Below are 21636 nucleotides of genomic sequence, written 5' to 3'. Positions count from 1 at the left end.
GCGCAGCGAAGCTCCGAACAGGGGAAGGTGATTACATCACACCTAGTTCTGCCGTAAAGACAAAGATCGCGTGTGACGGCCGGCGCAGCGAGGGTTTAAAGGTACGTAAGAATAAATGGAGACAATCGCCACCTGTACGGTACGGCGGGAGAGAAAAACTTGATTTGGACTCCGTAACGGAATGTAATACATGGGCGCTAGTGGATCCATGTGAAGAGAAGGGTTGGTAGGTGGAGTCGCTACCCCCCCCCCACACACACACACACACAACTACACATCTTAAACAAATTTAGTGTAATAGGTGAGGAGTTTTTTTTTTTTAATGAACTCCGAAAGTAAAGATGCATAAATTATCTAAATAGTAGTGTATATGCTTCTTACCTGTTTCTTTATACATTGGCTTTTGTTCCCCACTCTACGCAAAGTAAATTTCAGATTGTGAAACATGATAGTTTAACAGGTGCTACGTAACGTTTAACAAAGACGTTCGTGATCTAGTTACACTCGACCTATCCTCCCTTCAAGAGAGGTGGAGCCAGAGGTAGTGGTAAGAGTTATAAACACAGACATTAGTCCTATCTGATCATAAAACACACGCCAAAAAATCTCTGGTAGACAGTAGACTCCACTCAGAAGACCTTACGGCGAAAGAGAAAGGGACACTGATCTGTGTCAGCTTCATAAAATTCTTTCTCTTCGTGGTGTGATTTTACGAAAATAGAGAGCGCTCAAAATTCGTTAGAAATGTATAGATCTAACTGTAGTCTTAATCATCAACAGATAAACATAAAAGTATTATTTCTTATAGTAATAAGTTTCCCGTACTAGATCTATATCATTTATTGTCATTGCTCTAAAAAGATCACTAAGTCATAATGCATAATTTTGTTCAAAAAAAAATAAAAAATTAAACATAACATGTATATATAGATGCGTGTTTCATTTCATTTAATTCATGCATATTTGTTTTTTTTTATTTTATCATTATTTCGCTTTGCTTGGTGAGTTAATATATTAATTATAGATCTAATCGTTAACATATATTTTTTAATTAATAATTTCATAAGTAGAAAAAAAGAAGAAACAACAAGTTCATCAATTTATTAATAACATTTTATTTAGACCTTCATTTCAGCAAATACACTTAAAAAATCATAAGTTGACAGCAGAAGAACAAAAACTCTCTTTAAAAAAAGTTATTGAAAGTTCAATATAGGTAAGGGAGATAAATATTGTTAACAAACAACACGGTGGTCGGCAAAGGTATCTGCGTATCTAAACTATTACCAAAGCGAACACCATTGGTCCTTTCCCATAGATGAAAAGTAGTTTTTAAAATAGTTAACTAGTCCTAGAGCTGTGGATGTTCTGCTTATTTTGTCTTTGGCATTAGTGTTGGATTAGTTGTTATTTTTTTATTTCAGTTTATGTGCAGGTCAGTAAACGGTATAGAATAGAAATAACTTTTTATCTTCCTTATTGTATTTTTGTAAAATTAAATTTTAAGATGTTCTTTTTAATGCTGTTTAATTTGGTATAAAATGTTGTGTAGTCCGTGTCTTTAGTAATTTGCTAGATTTTATTATAGCGTACGGCTAGGTACAAATTAGGGAAATCAGTAGTCCAGTTTAGTTTTAGGTAATTAGCGTGACGTCATGCTCTCCGATATGTTCGCGCTGACCAGTTATAGCTAGCTCCGGAACCACGTTGAGCTCTCTTTTATCTTGACCAGTGGTCAGTGCTGACAGTAGTGCCTGTGTAAAGTTAATTGTGTGTAGTGTGATTTCAGCTGGGACCACCTCTAAGTTGGAAAATGTTTTTATTTTTACTTTTTTTTTAGTTGTATTTGTATTCGTTATTCTTACATCTATTGCTATAGTCTAGATGTAGACTGATTTGTGTGGTGGCATCACTGGCTAGTTAATTAGCCATGATTACCCCGATGGAACCGGAAGTTCCATAGACTTGGGTAGCGTCACCCCCTTGCGCCATCCTTAATGATCCCCTTATTGTTTTTCTATTGTTTGTCAATGTGTAAATATTTTATGTTCCCTAAGTATTTTTATTACTACAATATTGTTAGGATAATTTTTTAATCTAAATGATGGCTGCGTCCTGAGCATCGCTGTCATGAGTCATGGCGGCTTTGTTCAGTTTGTTGAGCCTAGACTTAGATTTATGTATTTATGTTATTGTTGTCTAGCCCAACTGGTGTTGTGGCATAGACATTAACTTTTACTCATGTATTGCTTTCATTAGCTACAGGCTGGTAGTGAATATTACCTTATGTCTGTATTATTTTGTATGTGTTAGTCTAGATCTAATTCATTATTATTTTGTTATTATGTCTTATGTTTTATGTATTTGTAATTGCAGGCTATAATTCCTGCCTGTCTGCCAACTGTTTGCCGCAGTTATTACTGCCAACTGTTTGTTGTTATTTTTACTGCCAACTGTTTGCTGTCGTTATTTCTACTGCCTCACTGTCATTATTTCTGTGTAGTAGCTTACGGCTGTAGTTCTGCCGAATAGCTGCTTTATTTGTTAGTTTCATTTCGCTAGGGTTGATTAGTTGTTTAGTAGTGTGTATATTTAGTTTTTGCTTATTTCTAAGTTTATTTCCATTTTCGTACTCACATATATTTTTATTACTGTTGTTTGGGTTTCATGTAAATAAAGTGTATATAAGTTGTTTTATAAATTTTAGTTGGTTGCTTTACTTTTAGTTAGCTAGTTTAGTTTAATTGTGCTGTCTGGTTGCTTAGGCGACTCTAGCCCCTTGGTCGCTGACCGAGGTGCACAGATTGGGCCCACCCAGTAGAGCTACCACCTGCCTTATACTGTATTGAACAAATGTTGAGCAGCAGATAATAATAAAAGGCCTCACTTAGTAGCGCCATCTTGACCTGCTCACATAAAATTTATATTTATCATGGCGTTGTTCTTATGAGGTTATTATTTCATGAATAATACAGTCCAAGGAAGGTATTTCCATCAATAGCTCTTTCTTGTGTGTTGATAGAAAATCTACATTATATTTGTTCCCCTGGCAATTTTTCGTATTCGGTCCCTCAGGTAATTTCACCCTATTTCATCCGATTCAAAGGATTACAATTTATGTAGATAGCTATTAAAAAAATAAACAAGTAACATAAAAAAAATGTTTATAAAAAAAAGACAATTCCTTCTTTAGGCCTACACAGCGGACTAATTTTTATAAGAGCGATTATTCTGCACTTAACAACTAAAGTATGATAGATTTAAATAACTTGGAAACATTTTTTACCCCGCCTCAATCCCCTTCCCCGAAAAAAAATCTACTTATATGTATAAAATTCTAATGATAGGTCTATATATTGTTATGACTTTGCCATGCGCACCGCCATCCAAGATAGTGCAGAAAGAAGGTGCGCACTATCAGTGACCAGACAAGTCGGATGTTGACATAAGAGATAAACGATTTCCGCCCAAGGAGAGAGCCAATATGGAGATGCTGTACTCAAGGCAGATGCCCTTTGTGTTTGTCATGTCTCTATGTAAATAAACGTCTATGTCCTCGTTGAGTTGCCTCACTTAAGTTATTACAATTGGTGTCAGAAGTGGGATTATAGGCAACTCAACGAGAGGAGGTAGGATTTACAATGGCAGCTTTGAAACAATTAGACCAACTCTCGGTTAGAGCGCTTAGGAAGGAACTTCGTAACAGATATGAGATAATTGGTGGTACCAAGGAGGTGCTTACAGCTCGTCTCCGGCAAGCCTTGATAGATGAAGACGAAGATCCAGATACCTACTTATTTGAAATTAAATCGGAGATTCATGAGCTTATTGGCAAGATAAATGAAGGTATTGATGCAATGTGTGAACAAATTAACAGTATGGGGAAAAAGGTAGATAAAATGGTGTCTCGAGTACACTCGTTGGTAAAGGAGCAGTTGCCTGTAGACTCGTTGGTAAAGAAGTTGCGTGGTCAAGACTGTGGCTGCACAAACAGTGGTGACGGAGACGCTGGGAATTGGAGCGCCGTCTGTGTCTGTGTTGTGGGCAATTCTTGTGGTTGTGACTTTCAAGACGAGAAACGTTACAACGATTGCTGTGATGATCTCAACGAGATGTACCGAATCGAACGGAAAGAGACAAATGAAGAAACTGAAGACTGTTACGTGCCTGAAGCGTTTGTTCCTGTTGTACCTGTTACCAGTACCTTAACTGAAGTCTGTTATGTGCCTGAAGCGGATGTTCCTGTTGTACCTGTTACCAGTACCTCAATGAGCCTGACGGAGCAAGACAACGTTGGGTCTGCGTTCAAGCCTGTTGCTATGGACCTTAAAGACATCTGCCTATCTGTCGGTGCTCACGAGAGAAATTCGAAGCTTGACAACTGCATCCAGAAGTTTAGCATAAACTGTACGTGCGGCGCATCACACATAGAATTTAGATGCCAAGAAAACCACCAACAGGACATACGTACTTCTACCATCATCATCGACATTGGCATAGATGAATGTCAATCAAACCACTCTAAATCTGAGCTGTCAAAAGGAAGACATTTTCCACTTGAACCTGAAGAGACCTATCTTCTGGACGTGAGACTGTTATCTGAGGATGACTGCGGTGCATTGGACTTTGCTTGCAACGTGGCTGCAAGCGAACCTGCAGCTCCCTTGAGAGGCGTCTGTCGGGAAGGTCTGCTGAGACAGCGTGTCCGATCAACTTCTGTGCTGAAGAAAACAGTGCTCGACCCTATCTCTTTGTGTGGCAAACGGCCACGTCATTATCGCAACAACAGCCTGGTCAACTGGAGAAAGAGAAAGCGTTTCTCAACCTCTATTTATTTATTTCACTTTTTAATGAGTAGATGAGGGAATACCCGCTGACGTATGTGTTTTCAAGATATAGATTGTCTAGACATTATTATTATTATAGCTTTTATATAGCGCTACTTTCATGCTTATAGCATGCTCAGAGCTTTTGGTCCAATCTCATTTGTGGACCAGTGTATCTAGGAGTTCCGTGCTGCCTTTAGGCGCTCAGTAAACATAACTCTGCCCGAGTCGGGTGTCGAACCTCGAGCCCCCTTCTAGGTAGCCAAGCCAAGCTCAAGCTTCCCACCAAATCCAGACCAAATTTAATTTTAGAAGACATTTCGAAAAATTATAACGGTCAAACAAAAGTTATTCCCTTGTGTCAAGCTAGTAATTCTTTTCCCATAAACTGTCAAATTTCTAGGAAAATCGTTAGAGCCTTTTTTTGAAATTCATGTCCACTAACTCACCCACCTAGTTTTTGTTAACCTATGAAGAGTTTGCAAACTGAAAAGAGAAATTAAAAAAAAAGATGTTATCATATTTTTTTAAATCGTTGATCCAGTAAACCGATAAACTTATCAAGATAACTTTGAAATTGAACTCATTTTTCAGACACTGCTATCTAGTATTTCGTTGTTGTTTTTTTTACATTGTCGCTACATCTTTTTTTTTTCTAACCAACCCAGAGTAATCCATAATATTAAGTCGCATTCGTATTTTATTCGGCAGATAACCTTTTCATGCTTCTTCTGTGCATTTCTGAAGCTATTCGGCTATGGCAGAAGATACTTCGTGGGAAGGCTACTGGCATTCTGTTCCTCAAAAAAGCAGAAGTGCTGCATGGAATATTTTCGCATTGTTGTGTACAAAATACTTGCCAGCTTGACTTTCTTAAAATTACCACTTGTTATAATGTTGGTTAACCTTTTGAGAGGTCTACTAGAAGTTTTAAACTGTTAAGAGTTCTAATGACGACGCTTGGTTATATTACCGTGTGGGACTTAAAACTGTGATCCACCTTTCTCACATCGCATTCCAAGGAATACTGTAAACTAGAATGGATTGATTGAAAGCATACAAAGGGAGACAAACCTTCCGTTTGTGAGAAAAAGGCAGAGAAACACCACTTAAAACAAGTTTGCATTAAATAGGGATCAAGGAGGAAAAACCGAAAGCCGGTAACTTTGAAGTTATTAATGAAAAGGCGTTGTGTATGATCAGATTTTGAACTGCAAGCTTGACATTGATTTTTTATTAAAACGGGACATTTGCGGATCCGCCAGGACATCTTATGAAAAGTGTGACAAACGGTCGAAAGTGGGACTGCCCCGCTTAAGTCAGGAAGTCTGGTCACCTTACTCGAAGGACCCAGCCCCCGTCACATCAGCGTGGCGCCTCCGTGGAACTAGATAGGCTAAGAATTGGAAGCTAACACATTACCGGCATGATACCCTCTGAGAGCTTTTCGGGGTGGGGATGCAACAAAAGCCAGCAACGCAGTCGAAAAAGTCCGCCACACCGTTCCACAAAGGAGACCAACATCAGAGACCCGTGGCTGGAGTGGCGGTCCTTGCACGGAATGTGGCGCTTACAGTATAGGAATAAGAGGTAAACCCCCCCATATGAGGTATGGCCCTCTTATTTGGTCCATGGCCGTTACTGCTGAGGGCCCTCAGACAGGACTTGGTGTAAAGAGCTCCGGGTCCAAGCCTGTTCGTTGGATAAAAGCCTTTCTAACGATCAATGTGATAATGAGGCTTTCGTTAACCATCGGCCATACAAACAAATGACCTTTACATCACCTGCCATATAGATCGCAAGGTCTGAAAGTGGAACTTTACTATTTAAGACATATTGAGATTGAGATCAGCCATTTTGCTAGTTATTATTTTCTGTTTTAGTAAAGGGAAATAGATTTCTTTTTCAGCTTTTCATTTGGAGGACAGGGGGAATTATTATGTGAATGATTAATAGGCGTAAAATTTAGATAAATAGCTTAAAACCTATAATTTTATCAGTGTCTCTAAACAAAATTTTGAGCTAATCCACTATTTAACTGCATCTTGACTGATGATTTTTTAAAAAGTATTATAGGGATTTAATATGAATCGAATGACGAATGTCAACAAAAACAAACATGTCGCTCTCGTTGGTTGATTTAGATTATTTTAGATCTAGTCTAGATCTGAAAGTGAAAGAGTTAACTTATTGAAGAGTCAGTTAGTTATTCTTAATTAAATAATGATTTAATGAAATTAATACAGACATTCATATGTAAAATTATCATGAGTAAAATAGAAAAATCTTGTCCGAATCTAGATCTATCATCCGTCATCTAGCCTTTCTAGCTAGAATCATGTTCATGATCATGATGATGATCATGATGCTAGATTAGATAGATCTACTGATCTAGTACTACTACTCAGTTCAGCCTCAGTACTATCTTTAGAATCTAGATCTAGATTCTAGTATAGTTATACTTATACTATATTACTAATTATAATAATAAGTAGAGTCTACTCTACTAGACTGTCACACTCATCACACTGTCACTAGAAACACTAGACACATTCACCTAATATTAATCATCTTAGTTTTAAAAAAAAAGTGCAGGGTCCTTAAATACATGGCATCTCAACATGGTTGTCTGTTGTGCTGCTACTACATGTGTTATGGCATGGGCATCATCTAGATCTAGATCAGGGCTGGCGAACCTTTTTCAGTCCGAGTGCCAATTAATTTCAATTTAAAAACAATGAAGATTGTTGCGTGCCCAGTAGGTCTACTAGTGACGCCGCTATATATAAGAAGTGCTACAGCCAGTAAGTCAACTGCATGTATAAAAACAGCTTAGTAACAATATTACTTGTTTATTCAATTTTATTATCCTGACCTACAGATTTGAAGTCTTAGGGCAGGTCAATCAGTGTGACTTCTGCTGTTGTGCTGTAGACGATAACAGTTTGATATCTGGTGTATATTGTGTATTCTTCACACGCCGCACTTAGTTCATCGGTCAAGCAACTTCTGGCATCTGATTTAATATAATTCATTGTAGAAAATAAAGAATCGCATTAGTAAGTAGACGAGAAAATTGACAGAATGGATGTTGCTACTTTTATCAGAGAATTGAAAGTTTTAGGCAGGTCATTCCAAACTTGAAGAATCTCATTTTCTGCTAATATCTGAGGTTCTAATGATCCATTTAACCGTTCACGTTCAATTAATTCAAGTCATATTCGTAAGTCAATAAATTTCTGTCTCCAAACAGCGCTGACTGAAACTCAACAAGTTACATTTCAAAGTCGTGTAATCCCATCCAAGAAAACATGGTCAAATCCAGAGTTTCAAAATCTACTGTATCTAGATATTTTATAAATTTGGAGGTGTACTCGAATTTTCAAAATTGTTCAAAACGCAGTGAAAATTATTCAGCAGTTGTGTCAATTATCTCTAAAAACAATCTTTTCTGAAATCTTTGCAGGTAGTATCATGAACTTTTAAATCATCATAAAATTTCAGTTTGTTAAAATATTTTTATTCTTCCTTCTCTATGTCACGTTTGTAAATCTTCAACTTTTTCTCAAATGCTGTCAAGATGTCAAATGCCTGATCGACAGATTTTCCGAAACCTTGCAACTTCATATTAAGTTCATTTAAATGGGATGAAAAACCGGTAAAAAACATTAGTCTGATAAGCCAGTGAACATTTGTCAATTCTGAGCAATTTTGTTTGTTATCATTCATAAAGATTCGAATTTCATCAAGGCATTCCACAAACTGTTCCAGAACCTGACCTCGGCTTAGCCAACATACGTTATTGTACATTAATAAGCCAGAGTAACTGGACTGAACTTCATTTAGCAGCTGTTCAAATTTTCTCTTATGCAAAGCTCGGGCAGTAATGAAGTTTACGGTTTTTGTTACACATTTCATAATGTCTTCAAGTTCCTTTAAGCCGTTTTTTGAACATAGGGCTTGTTGGTGCACAATGCAGTGAAAAGTTATTAGTGGGTGTCCAACATGTCCTGTAAACAAAGTAACGAAACCTGCATCTTTTCCAGTCATACTTGGAGCACCATCAGTTGTAACAGAAACTATTTTTTGAGATCTACACCTGCATTTCTGAGCTCAGTCACAACAGTTTGACATATATCTGCACCTGTTGTTGTTGTTGGTAAAGTTGATAATTTTATTAGTTCTTCATGTATTTCATTTCCTTTGCTATATTTAGCAATGATGGCCTGATGGCCAGTCTAGTGGACGATGTCACATCAGTACTTTCATCCAAACAATAGCATAGGCTTGACATGCATTAATATCCTTCTTTATTTGTTCTTGAATATTAACGTGCAATTTCATAACTCTCGCTTTAACCGTGTTTCGGCTTATTGGCAAATCCTTTATTCTCTTAATGACTTTATCCTTGTTTTGAAAGTCTTCAAACAAATAAGATGCACATTCTAACATTGCTTCCTTGATATAATCACCGTCACTTAAAGGTTTTCCATGCTTAGCTATAATTTTTGAAACTTCAAAACTTTCAGCCACTAAGTTAGAAGAACTTTTAACAAAGTTTACAAAAGAACTCGATTGTGAAATTGCTTTTTTTTAACTCATGCGATATATGTTCTTTTTGCTCATCCTCGCTTTTGCCTAAAAGCCAGCTGTGATTGGACTCATAATGACGTTTTACTGATGATGTCCGACAAACAACACTTTCCAAACACATGGCACATAAGGCCTTGTTTTCTCTGTGAATCATTCCATATCTTTCAGTCCACCAGTCTTGAAAAGGTCTGCCACTTCCTTCTTCTTCATTAAGTTTTCTTTTTTTTATTTTTGAGAATGACATGTTATGGTAATTATTCTGATAAAAATGTATTGATGGCAATGCTAGCAATCGATGTAAGACCGACACGTTTTCAGTATCAACAAAATAGCGGAAACTAAGGAGATCTCATTCAAATACGAGATTTGTCTTGAAAAAAATTTATTATGCCCTATGCTCCCCAAATGAAACACAGTCATATGAAAAAATTATATGGAATATGATCTACTAACGCTTCTTCCATATTATTTACAGTTCTCTGAAATAATTGAACTTTATTAATTGTGGTAATTTGAGATATCCGTGATTTTTCCAAAAAAAACACATTTCTTAATATCATCGTCGTCGCGTGCCACACAAAATCGTAAGGTGGCACGCTTGCCATAGGTTCGCCAGCCCTGATCTAGATTCTAGGTAATATAGACAATATCTAGTGCATATGTCTAATGGGTTTTATTGAGTATACTTATAGTCGTATTTCAGTAATGGGCATGATCGTTCTAGATCATCTTTGTTTTAAACAAGATCTCTTTTAGCTGGCTTTTTTTTGTCATGCAAAAGTCATCATCAGATAGATGGCATACACTTAAAGAAATGTAATCATTCATGACACAAGAAAGATTGGTAAAATCATGTTGACAGTTCATGCCTTGTTCAGAGCTGTCCATTATTGTGCAAGTTTTTCACCATTTACTCATTAAAAATATTTACATAGTGTTGCCATTAGATATATAAAGTTGAAGTTAATTACGCATCTAAAATCTAAAGTAGTCTGAAACTTTAAGTGGAATAAATTTCTTTTTCTAAATTACATTGAAGTAGCAATCAATTAGAGTATAGATGTAGGTCTATGTCTAGATCTAGTACTATATTATAAGCCTATTCAGACAACTGGAGCTGGTTTGGGGTGCAGTGGATGACCAGTGTGCTCTACATGTCCCACAGTACTCCAAAATGTTCCACAGTGTTTCCTAGGTGATGCCTGATGGCCCTGGTAGTCCAATAAGTCCATGCAGCCTCAACTAGACTGCACATGCTGGTGGTGGACAGAGACCATAGTTTCACCATATACTAGCTCTGCCTAACCCTCACCTGGTTTGGCCCGTCAGTCGAGATGGTTTACTGGAGTGTAGCTGTTGCCACATGCAGACAACTGCTTGGAGCCACAGGTGAGAGCTGGGCTCTGAGTGGAGACCAAGGTCAATGAGCTGCTCTGAGAGCCCCACTGCCCAGTTGACAGAGGTACTACTCCTCCACAGAACCCCATACACTGGATTCAGTTGGCAAGGGGCGAGAGAGTGAGGCTGATGCAGCGCAAATCTCCCTCACTTTAATAAATTTTCATTGCACAAGCCACATTCTCATCTCCCATGTTCATCAACCAAAAAGCGCTGCGGTGATAGGCAAGTGGCGAAGTGGCAGGTGTGGATACACTGGCAGCCATAGCTACAAACCTACAGGTAGGCAGCCCAGACCATGTGGTTGCTTGCCAGTGACTTGGACAGCACTGGAACTCTGCAGCCGTCTGAGCCTCTAAGCAGCCCTTTTTAGAAATGCACTGCTTACCTCCTAAGCATGAGGAAGGGGCTAGAAAAAGTGCCTTAAACATTTCCTGTCCCCCATGACCCTGGCCAGTCTCCCACAACTGACGGGGATCCCACTAATGCAGGAGAAACATGAACTCACACTCTGCGCCTGGAATGTCCACACTCTACTTGACCATGCCCTTTTGGCAAGAGAACTAGCCAGATACAATGTAGATATTGCTGCCCCTAGTGAAATGCGACTTGCTGAAGAAGGACAGTTAACAGAAGTCGGCGCAGGCTACACGTTCTTCTAAATCGGCAAAAATAGTGAGGAAAGACGTGAAGCTGGTGTTGGCTTCACAGTGAAATCCAAATTAGTCAACAAGTTGGCAGGATTACCAAAAGGCATAAATGACCGTCTAATGACATTACGCCTACCCTTGACCTCAAGGCGACATGCAACTCTAATAAGTGCCTATGCCCCAACTATGTCCAACCAAGACAGCATCAAGGAAAACTTTTACTCAGATCTGAACTCTGCAATAATCAAAACTCCCAAAAGAGATAAACTCATAATACTGGGCGACTTCAATGCCAGGGTAGGCTCTGACTGGAAAACCTGGAGTAACATCCTGGGCAGATACGGAATAGGTCATTGCAATAGCAATGGTGCATTGTTACTTGAAATGTGCACAGCCCACAAGCTGACAATAACAAATACCCTTTTCCAGCTACCTCACAGAAAAAAGACAATATGCTTGCATCACAGGTCCAAGCACTGACATCAAATAGACTTCATCATTGTTTTTCAGTCTGATAGACAAGACGTCAAAGTCACCAAAGCATTATGCAGAGCTGACTGTTGAACTGATCATCGCCTAATCTTATCTAAGCTAAAAATATGCATCAAACCACCAGCAAATGCCAACCTAGATGATGAGGTTGACTTCCATGCTGCTCGTGCCAGTGCTGCTTTTGGCATACTTTAAGAACAAGTGGAGCAACGGAGAGGACTCAGCATATGCACAAAACTGAAAGTCTACAGTGCTGTAGTCCTCCCGTCACTCCTATATGCATCAGAGTCCTGGGTCCTATATTCCCGTCACACCAAAAAACTAAACTCCTTCCACCTACGCTGTCTAAGGAGTATCCATAAGGTGCCTTGGTCCGACCACATACCAGACACAGAAATCTTAAAGCTGTCCAACATGTACAGTATCAACGCAACAGTAAAAAGGTTCTAACTTTGATGGGCGGGACATGTAGTCCGCATGCCAGACAAACGCCTTCCCAAACGACTTCTGTATGGGGAGTTGTGTGCAGGAAAGCGCTCCCAGGGAGGCCAATACAAGCGCTACAAAGACACTCTCAAGAGCTCCTTCAAGGAATACGATATCAACATTCACGGCTTGGAGGCACTAGCTCTCGATCACTCCTCACAGCGCGAAGCTGTGAATCTCTGAGTCTCAAGATATGAAGCAAGAAGAGTGGCCAGGGCGAAAGAGCGCAGAACTAACAGAAAACTGAGAGAAGAAGCAGGCCTATCTGCAACTGACCTAACCCACCCATGCCATGTATGCGGCTGGCTTTTTAAAGCGAGGATTGGACTTGTCACCTTCGAGTCCATAGGAAATGAAAAATGTGCTCATCTTCGACCACGAAGGAGGAGCTATATAATAAGCCTATTCATTTAGATTGATTAAAATTCAACTTATCTTTTAATTTTTTTAGTTTCATTTTTTAACACTTCTAGATCTAGATAATATGATATATCTAATTAGTGTAATATAATATTATAAGTATAGACATCTACTGTCTATGTAAAACTTACAATTAATGACTATGCGACAATGTTGTTTACAGTTGGTTCAAGAACTTGTTGGTCTTGGAGTTGAAGGAATGCAATGAATTATTATTTTCATTCCAGCAAATGGTCAACAATATTGATTTGGAAGGTATTGATGTTCAATTATAAACTAAGTACCTTGTAAAAGGCTTAAAATGGATACCAGTACAGTATTTAAAATGGCTAACACATTTATTTGTATTACCATTGTCATGCTAATATCAGTTGTCTTAAGAAGATTTGATCTTATGCAAATATTTTAAAATACACTGAGTTATTATAATTAAATGTTCAGAAAGTCCAACAAATAAATGTCTCACTCTCAATGTGGTAACAAGAAACAATGAAGCAATCGTTCATGTGCCTTGATGTAACAGCACTGTCAATATAGTTTCATTGGTATAGACTGGGATTTACTGCTGGTAGATCTAATGCTGAAAGTGGGAAGGAGACTACTTTTTAAAGACTTTAGAAAAACTAGTTTTTCCAAAATTTTTCTTTAAATCTTTTTTTTTTTATCAGATCTAGACCAGAGGTGGAAATCATTTTCTATGAACAGTCTTATTTAAAACTATATTTCAATTTAGGAGTACATAAGAGCACCTCTCCTTTTTCACGCATGAACACATATTACTAGTGAAAACTGGGAATTTTAATTTCAGGAATTTAAGGGCACCCCTGAGTTCCCAACTCTAATGGGTACCTGACATTAAGAGGGGATGTTCTGGCCACATGACACCTTCTTAAGACTAAGACTGCTTTATTGATCCTTATGGAAATTTGTTGTGATTACAATGACTCTTTAAATCATTGGCCTCACAAACAAATGACCTTTAGATCACATGTCCTATAGATCGCAAGGTCTGAAAGGAGAACTTTACTTTTACTATTTAAGACATATTGATGTTGGTGTAGTTCAGCCATTTTGCTAGGTATTATTTTCTGTTTTAGTTAAGGGAAATAGATCCTGTTTTCAGCTCTTCATTTAAATGACATGAAGAATGATTTTATGAATGATTAATAGGTGACAATAGGCGTAGAATTTAAATAGCTTCAAACCTATAACTTTTTCAGTGTCTCAAAACAAAATTTTGAGCTAACCCACTATTTACTGCATCTTCATATTAAGTTTTTTAAAGTTATTGTTAGTTTCATTTAAATCATTGCCTATGACAATTAAGTTCTCTTCACCCTTGTTTAAGCTCTGACTTTTAATTCACTTATGTTTTAAATTAATGTCAACTTTGTTACATTTTATTATTTTGAAATTGGTAAGAATTATTTTATTCCTCTTGTTTTGATATAAGCTTTCTTTTATGATACTTTCATATATTGTACTTTGGTGGTTGAATAGAACAGTAAGACTTGAATAAAATCCTTGGTTGGTTATTTCAGCCATATTTAAGAGTCATACTGAGCCTATCCAATACTAACAGGCACTTGACATCTGTTGGGATTAGTAAAGCTAATTTATCATGGAACTTGATCAATGTTAACCATTTCTTATCTCTCATATGGGAAACAGAAAAGAAAGAAAACACAGAAGAAACAACACTTTATTTAAACAGACTTTTAAAAAATATCAAAAGTAGTAGACCTAAGTACATAGTAAAACTATAAATAACACAGATAGATAGAAATCTATCTACTTATGAAAGCTATAATATCTATAAAGAAGCTGTTGATACCAAGATACAGATAAAGCACTTATCTTATTGACTCTTTTTTTTTCTGGAAGTGGGAAGAATGCTACAATGTATTGGCTGTGACTTTGTCCTCTATGGAATATGTTCTCTTGGACTGCTTTGAATTTCAACATGTGATTATTTGGTTGGGCTTGGGGTGGTTATAATTATTAAAGAAGTTACTTTTTTATGAATAAATATTGAATATTATTTTATTTTCAGGTCAAAGCAAGAATCTGCTTCTTTATAGTCATAGCTGCAGTCGTAGCTATTTTTTATGAAACATTTATAGGTAAACAAAAATCATATTTGAAATAATTGAGACAGGAGTATCACTAGTTGGGGTTTAGTTGCTGCATATGACACACTGGACCTAAAGACTTGGGAAATTTTCCCATCTAGTTTAAAATAATGTGAAAAATAAGGAAATAAAAAAAAAAAGTAATTAAATCTCTGGCTAAGAATAGTGAAAAAAAAATTTTTAATTTCAAAGGATTTGCATGGAAAGAGTAATATTGGCCCACCAAGTCTGTTTTCCCCAGCTTTTGAAATCCTTTATCCATTATATCCTAGTTTTAAACATTATATTAAATATAATGATGCTGTTTCAGTACTCAAGAGTTGAGCTTAAGTTGAATCTGAGTATTCTTTATTGTTGCTCAATAATGTGTGTGTGATTAAAACAAATTGTTTTCTTACTAGTTTTTTTGTGTATTAGTTATTTATTACTTAATATTTGTTTCATTATTGTTTGTCTTCTGTTTCTAAAAGAGATTTACTATTTATTTCCTTCAGAATCTCATCCAAACAGTTTTTATTTCTTAGATTATTTAGCTAAAATTTGGGGCTCTGAACCATGAGCTTACAATATCAAATTCCAGTAAAGACTGGGATTTTCAACTTGTGGATTTTTAGGATGAGTCCAACCACCCAACACTGATTGGCACTTGACATTACTTGGGGAAAGCAAAGTTGGTCATTGGTTGTGCTAGTCACATGACATTCTCATTAAGCCTTGGCACTAGAAACAAACGTTTGACATAATATGCCACATGGTCTGAAATGGGAACTTTACTTATATTTTTTAGCAAAATGTATGAATTAAAAAGAATAATTATAAAATATCCTAATTATACTATACAAATGTATTTTGAGTCTTTTTTTTTTTTTTCAAAAAGTTGAAAGCAACAATTTTGATTATATATATTAGTATATGAACTGTAAATTTTCTTCTTTTAAGAAAAGTCAGTAGGGCCAGAACAGACCAAATGTACCCCAGGAAAGTTTCTTTTGCCAGGCATGAACTCATGCCACTTGTGGCTAACATGCACAGACATTAAGAAAGATGTTAACATTTCTAGCATTGTCTTAGGAATAGGAGCTCAAAAAATAGTAAGTATATTTAATTGATTAACCAAGCTTATTTTACTCAGTCACAATTACCAAAGATATTGTTGTAAATTATTTTCTTAAAACCAAAGTGAAAAAATTACAAAATACACGTTGTCCTTTTTATCTTACTTCTGCTTCTAATAACTAGTGAATGATAGATTAAAGAAAGATAAATTTGTTATGGTTACTCCCATATATAAATCTACTCAAGAGTATAGCAAATTCTACTCTGGTTTGGTTTGAGTTTAAAAAAAACTTTAAAAGACAGTAGTCAACTAGGATACTGGTTCTAGTTAGAGTTATAGGTGCTGAAAATGTTTCTGAACATCTATTTATTTATTCAACTTGGGGGTCTGTGAATACATGCAGGAATTCCCACTGATGGCTGTTCAATATACCAAATTTAATTTTATGAGGATTATATTTTGAACAATTATAACCAGAGTTTTTCCTGTGTGTCAATAAGCTAGTATTTGTTATTGTTGTTTTTTTTTCAAAGCTATACATAAACTGTCAAATTTCTTGAAAATTTAGTCATTTTTTTAGATCCATGTTTAGGCAGTGACCAACCATTTGTAATCTAATAAGAATTGTAAAATATTTTTTTTTTGAAACAACACTCCTAGTAAAATGCACTAAAAAGTAGAAAAAAAATGAAAAAGTTTTGGGTGTGTTTAGTATGAGTTTGATTGAAGTTCACATCCGACATTTTTTATGTAAGTGATTGAGTCTAAGATTTAACAATTTAATGTAAATGAAGACACTGTTCATTAAAATTTTTTATATGTAAATGATTAATATAAATACAGTTTTTGATACATTAACATTGAAATATTTTTATTTGGCTCTAACTATCTTTCAATCTGCTGAAGTGGTCAGAGTCTTTTCATAGTCTTTTCATTTCCTCCAATGCTTCATTATTACATGATGTCATGCCTGTAAGCTTTATGCAATCCTAGTCATGCATTCATTGCCCTTCTAGAGATCTAACTCAACTTAGAGCTACCTATGCTTGTCCAGTCACAAAGAGTGAGGCTCTCAAAATCTGTCACAGCATAGTCAACTGTAAAAAAAGAGTTGGGCATGTTAAATGAGTTAAAGTGACATTCACACCTAACACTTTTTTTGTTTGGGTACTTCTGATTGTGTTTTAATGTAAACGTTGTATTGATTTTTTAAAACTACTCATATATTTTAGACTTTTTAAAAAACAATTCTAGCCATTGATAACTGCAAGTTGATTAATTTTGTTAAAGAAATATCAGTTGTGAAAATGGTATTTAGACAATGTTAATTAACCAATTTATTGCAATATTTTTTTTATAATTGATGAATATAAATAATGTCTTTGATATAATTTTTAATTAACAAACAGTCTTTGAAATAATCTTTATAATCATTTTATTTTACTCTAGCTAAATTTCAATTCTTATTGCCTAATTCTCTACACAAGGCTTATCTCAATTTAGCTTTGTTACACCTTATACTCTACACAAGGCTTACCTTCCTTACTGCATTTTTTTCCCTATAATATTAAAACAAAATTAATTATGATTATTTTTTTTATTGATTTATATGTTGTCATCAATCACAAGCTTGTATGCAAAGTTTAATAATGTTTGGATGTGTAGAAATGCTTGAAAAATAGATTGCAAAAAATCCAAACATATAAGAAAGATACAGAGTGAGATAATATAAGCATTGTAAAAAAGATGTTATATTGGTTACTGGAAAAAAAAAAGAAATAACTTAATTGTTTTTTTTATCCAAACTATTTTTATTGCATTAACCACTTGACTATACATGTATTCATCTATGTGACTATTCATTTTGAGATTTTACACCTTATAATTAGAAAACTTAGATACATACAAAACACATAAAAAAGTATTTAATGGACTGTATAGTGCCTGGCTGTACTAATTAAAGAATATTAAAGTACTCACTGTGTTGTACTCTTTTTTTTATTTGTGTTTATTTTTAACATTGTTATTCTGCAGTGTTGCTGTCTGATCTTTTAAAAAAAAAACATGTTTATTTGTTAGTTTCATGGATTAAGTTGCATTAGGTAGCCCAAGATAAAACAATTTCAGTCTGAGGAATGAATAATTTATGTTGTGTGTATTCTCAATAGTACCAGTACCAGTACCTTACTTTTGCATTGTAAACTATTTTTTTTACCTCTTGGTCAGATTAAATTACATTAAAATGGCCCTGATTGAATACAAATATTTAAGGTCACTGTACTCATATTTGGAAACATATATGTGTGAATAAATTTTTATCAAACTGATTGATGACTTTGTTTCCTGTATAATATTGTCAGTGGTAATAGTCCAAAAGTAATTGTGATGAACAGTCAAAAATATTGAATTTCATAGATTTCATTTTTTATTTGGTATTTCTTGAAATGCTAATTTTTTGTTTGTTTGTTTAAATAGGTGAAAGAAGGCAGATGGCATCAGTATCCAGTGGCTGTGAATGTACTTGATTTAACTCATTACTCTGAGGACTTGATGTATGGTTTAGAGATGCTGAAGCTTCTTAGCAGTCAACCCAAAATAATTCAACTTGTGGGCTGGTGTGTAGACAATGGCTCTTTGGCGGTGGTGATAACAGAAAAGCACTCCCTTGGGTCTGCAGACAATGTGGCATCAGTTCTGGAGCACCACTTTCCTCAGCACAACACTTTGGCAACTAGGTTTAGGCTCTGCTTTGAGTTTGTCTTCATCCTGCATTTTTTGCATTCCCAGCCTGGGGGGTCGTATGTAATGTGTGACACCAATGATCCCATGAAAACACTCAGCCAGTTTCTTCTGACTGATAATTTAACACTGGTTTTGAACGATGTAGATGCTTTACCACAGGTTAGGAGAGGTAGTGGTCATCTCATTAAATGTGGTAAAGTAGAGCTTTCTGGACCTTATGTTGCACCAGAGCAGTTATGGCCCTTTGATGAAATGCCTTTCATTGATACAATGATGCCTTCCTATGATGAAAAAGTAGACATATGGAAAATTCCGGATGTGTGCAATGTTTTGATTGGCGATGCTCATGGTGCTGGTGCACTAAAGTTGCACTTATTTAACATACATTCTCAATGCAGAGAATTAGAGCCTTCAAAGCGACCTACTGCAGAAAAGATTTTGCAAGTTTATGACAGCATTAAAAGAACTTTGAAACTTTGATGCATTTACAAAATAGAAAGGTTCTAAATGGTTTCATTTTTTAAAATCAACTTATAATGTGTAATTATATTACTAAGACAATTTTAAATGTTTAATATGTGATGTTTTATAATTATTGCAGATCTCTCCCATAGCAGGAAAATCAGACAAGGCATTAGCATTTAATCCGACCCACAAATTGCTTACCATATGATGGGCATCCATACTTGTCCACTTACTTTTTAAAGTTTGATAATGCATCAAAAACTGAATGTGTGCTTGCTTGGGTTTATACTAGGTATCTTCTATTTCTAGATGTCAATTATTAATGTAAGTAGGCTAAATATTATCTCAAAGTGTTAAAAGAAATGACAAGTGCAATCTTAATTAGTTTGAAAACCTATTTGATGTAACTACTAAAAGAGTAAGTGGATGAACATGGGTCCTTTAGAACTTAGTGATTTAAATAGTCAATTATTTGCTGACCGGCTGACAAAAAAAATATTTGAATATTCATATTTACCTCCCTTGTAGAATGAACCCTCATTATGACAATATTTCTATAATTATTATTGTTTGATCTTATTTGTCATATTGTTTTAAGTCAACATTGTTATCTTTTTTTTTTTCATGTCCTAAAATTTCATGCTTATTAATTCATTTTTAAAATGTAAATTCCACTAATTAATATATTCTCTATTACTGTAGTAATGTTTTTTTAGAACTATTTTGGCACTGACAGTCTAGCCAATAAATCACTCTATCTAATCCAATATATATATATTTGTATATTATCTTGCCATTTTAATAATATATTAGGTTGAAGTTGATCAAATAGCTATATTTCTTGTTTAAAGATATTTACACATTCATTCTATTACATCTGCATTTATTTCCAAATATAAGTTTTTACATATTTTAATATCACTCTAATATCATGTAAATTGTAATATGCTGAGCAATTATTTGTAATTATTGTTACGTTATATTTGAATTAGTACCTGACCTGCAGGGCTAGTCAAAAGATTGTGTGGCCATTACAGTTTTTGTGTATCTAGGTAGCCCTTTTATAAAATGGAATAATAAAAGCAACTGGGTCTCTAATCTTGGGTATGAATGAGGCCAATAATCCAGCTTGACAATTGTTAGTATTTTGATTGTGATGATGTGTTATGTTCATTAGAAATGATAAGTGAAAGCAGTTGATTATGTCTAGTTGATCTATTGTAAGAGGCTCAAATGTCTTTGGCAGAAGGCTACCTTTTATGTTTGTGGTAGACGCCACAAAGCTTAGTTTGAATTAAGGTGGAGACTTGGATGTTTTTTTTTAAAATTAATTTCCACAGGGAAAGCCTCCCCACCCCACCCCACAAAAGAAAAAAATTAGTTTTTTTTTTTTGAAATCGTTTTTGTTTTAACGATTCCAAATAAATAATACATTTAATGAGCTTCTCTCCCTTTAAAGAAAGAAAGAAAAGTTCAATGATCAGACAGGTACAGATGGAAACATTTGGACCAAGATCATTGATTCTCCGTGGAGGTCATATGTCAGTAGACTTAAGATGTTAATGTTCACCCTTCCCTCTTATTTAACCTCCCTTTCCCCCTTTGGTAGGCAAGATGACGCCAGAGAGGAGGCATTTGATCTTAGACAAACATATACAGAGATTACTAATTGAGCAATTATTAAAGCAAAAGAAAACAAATCATACCATTAATAAGGATGCAATCACATTTGATCTCTACATGCCTTCCACAATTGGTTTGTTGTTTTAAACAATACTATCCGTAACAATTCAAGCACAAAGAAAAGTCTTGACCATTTTTTGAAGTTATTCAAAACAGCTGTATACTACTGTGCTGTTGATGAGACAGTTTTCTTTAGATAGTCTAAAAACACAAAAAAAGGCAAATTGTTCAGCGTGATGTTACATTTCCTCAAGAGAAAAAAAAATGTAGAGAGGTGCTGATATATATATATATATATAAAGTAAATTTCCACTTTCAGACCTTGAGATCTATGGGGCAGAGGATGTAAAGGTCATCTGTTTCTGTTAACAAAGGTGTCACTTGGGCAGCACAATGACCAATCGCCTTTACTTTTCCCCGACTAATGTCATGTACCAATTAAAGCAGGATAGACTCAGAGGGGCCCAAAGATCCCGAAATTAAAAATACCAATTTCACCAGGGTTCAAACCCGAGACACCCTCTTCAAAAGCTAAGCGCTTTACGCTCAGCCTCATTGCCCCCCACCGAACTGCTTAAAATTAAAACAACATTGAGGCATATCTTGATGTAAAAACAGTTTTATCTCTATTGTAGACTAATCCTGCAGGAAGTTTGGACTTGCATGCAATAATCATTCATTCTGAACGAACC

At 35.5% G+C, this 21636-nt stretch overlaps 1 protein-coding gene across 7 annotated transcripts; it reads left to right on the top strand.

The window, feature by feature from the left end:
* The first annotated feature begins 1243 nt into the window (after positions 1–1243).
* LOC106072675 (protein O-mannose kinase-like) lies at positions 1244–20389 on the top strand. Of its 7 annotated transcripts, none has more exons than XM_056009160.1 (5): positions 1244–1263; positions 13029–13120; positions 14919–14988; positions 15937–16088; positions 18530–20389. In XM_056009160.1, exons 2-5 carry the CDS (start codon positions 13070–13072, stop codon positions 19274–19276), a joined length of 1020 nt encoding a protein of 339 aa, XP_055865135.1. In that variant the 5' UTR covers positions 1244–1263; positions 13029–13069; the 3' UTR covers positions 19277–20389. The 7 variants fall into 7 exon arrangements, with proteins under 7 accessions (XP_055865135.1, XP_055865118.1, XP_013088554.2 ...); XM_056009143.1 differs by lacking the exon at positions 1244–1263 and adding an exon at positions 1311–1435; XM_013233100.2 differs by lacking the exon at positions 1244–1263 and adding an exon at positions 6772–7023.
* The last annotated feature ends 1247 nt before the right edge of the window (positions 20390–21636 follow it).

The sequence above is a fragment of the Biomphalaria glabrata genome, chromosome 1 (genome assembly GCF_947242115.1).
Source record: "Biomphalaria glabrata chromosome 1, xgBioGlab47.1, whole genome shotgun sequence".
Lineage (NCBI taxonomy): Eukaryota > Metazoa > Mollusca > Gastropoda > Planorbidae > Biomphalaria > Biomphalaria glabrata.
The sequence above is the reverse complement of the archived record's forward strand: the minus strand, read 5'-3'. Positions and strand labels throughout refer to the sequence as shown.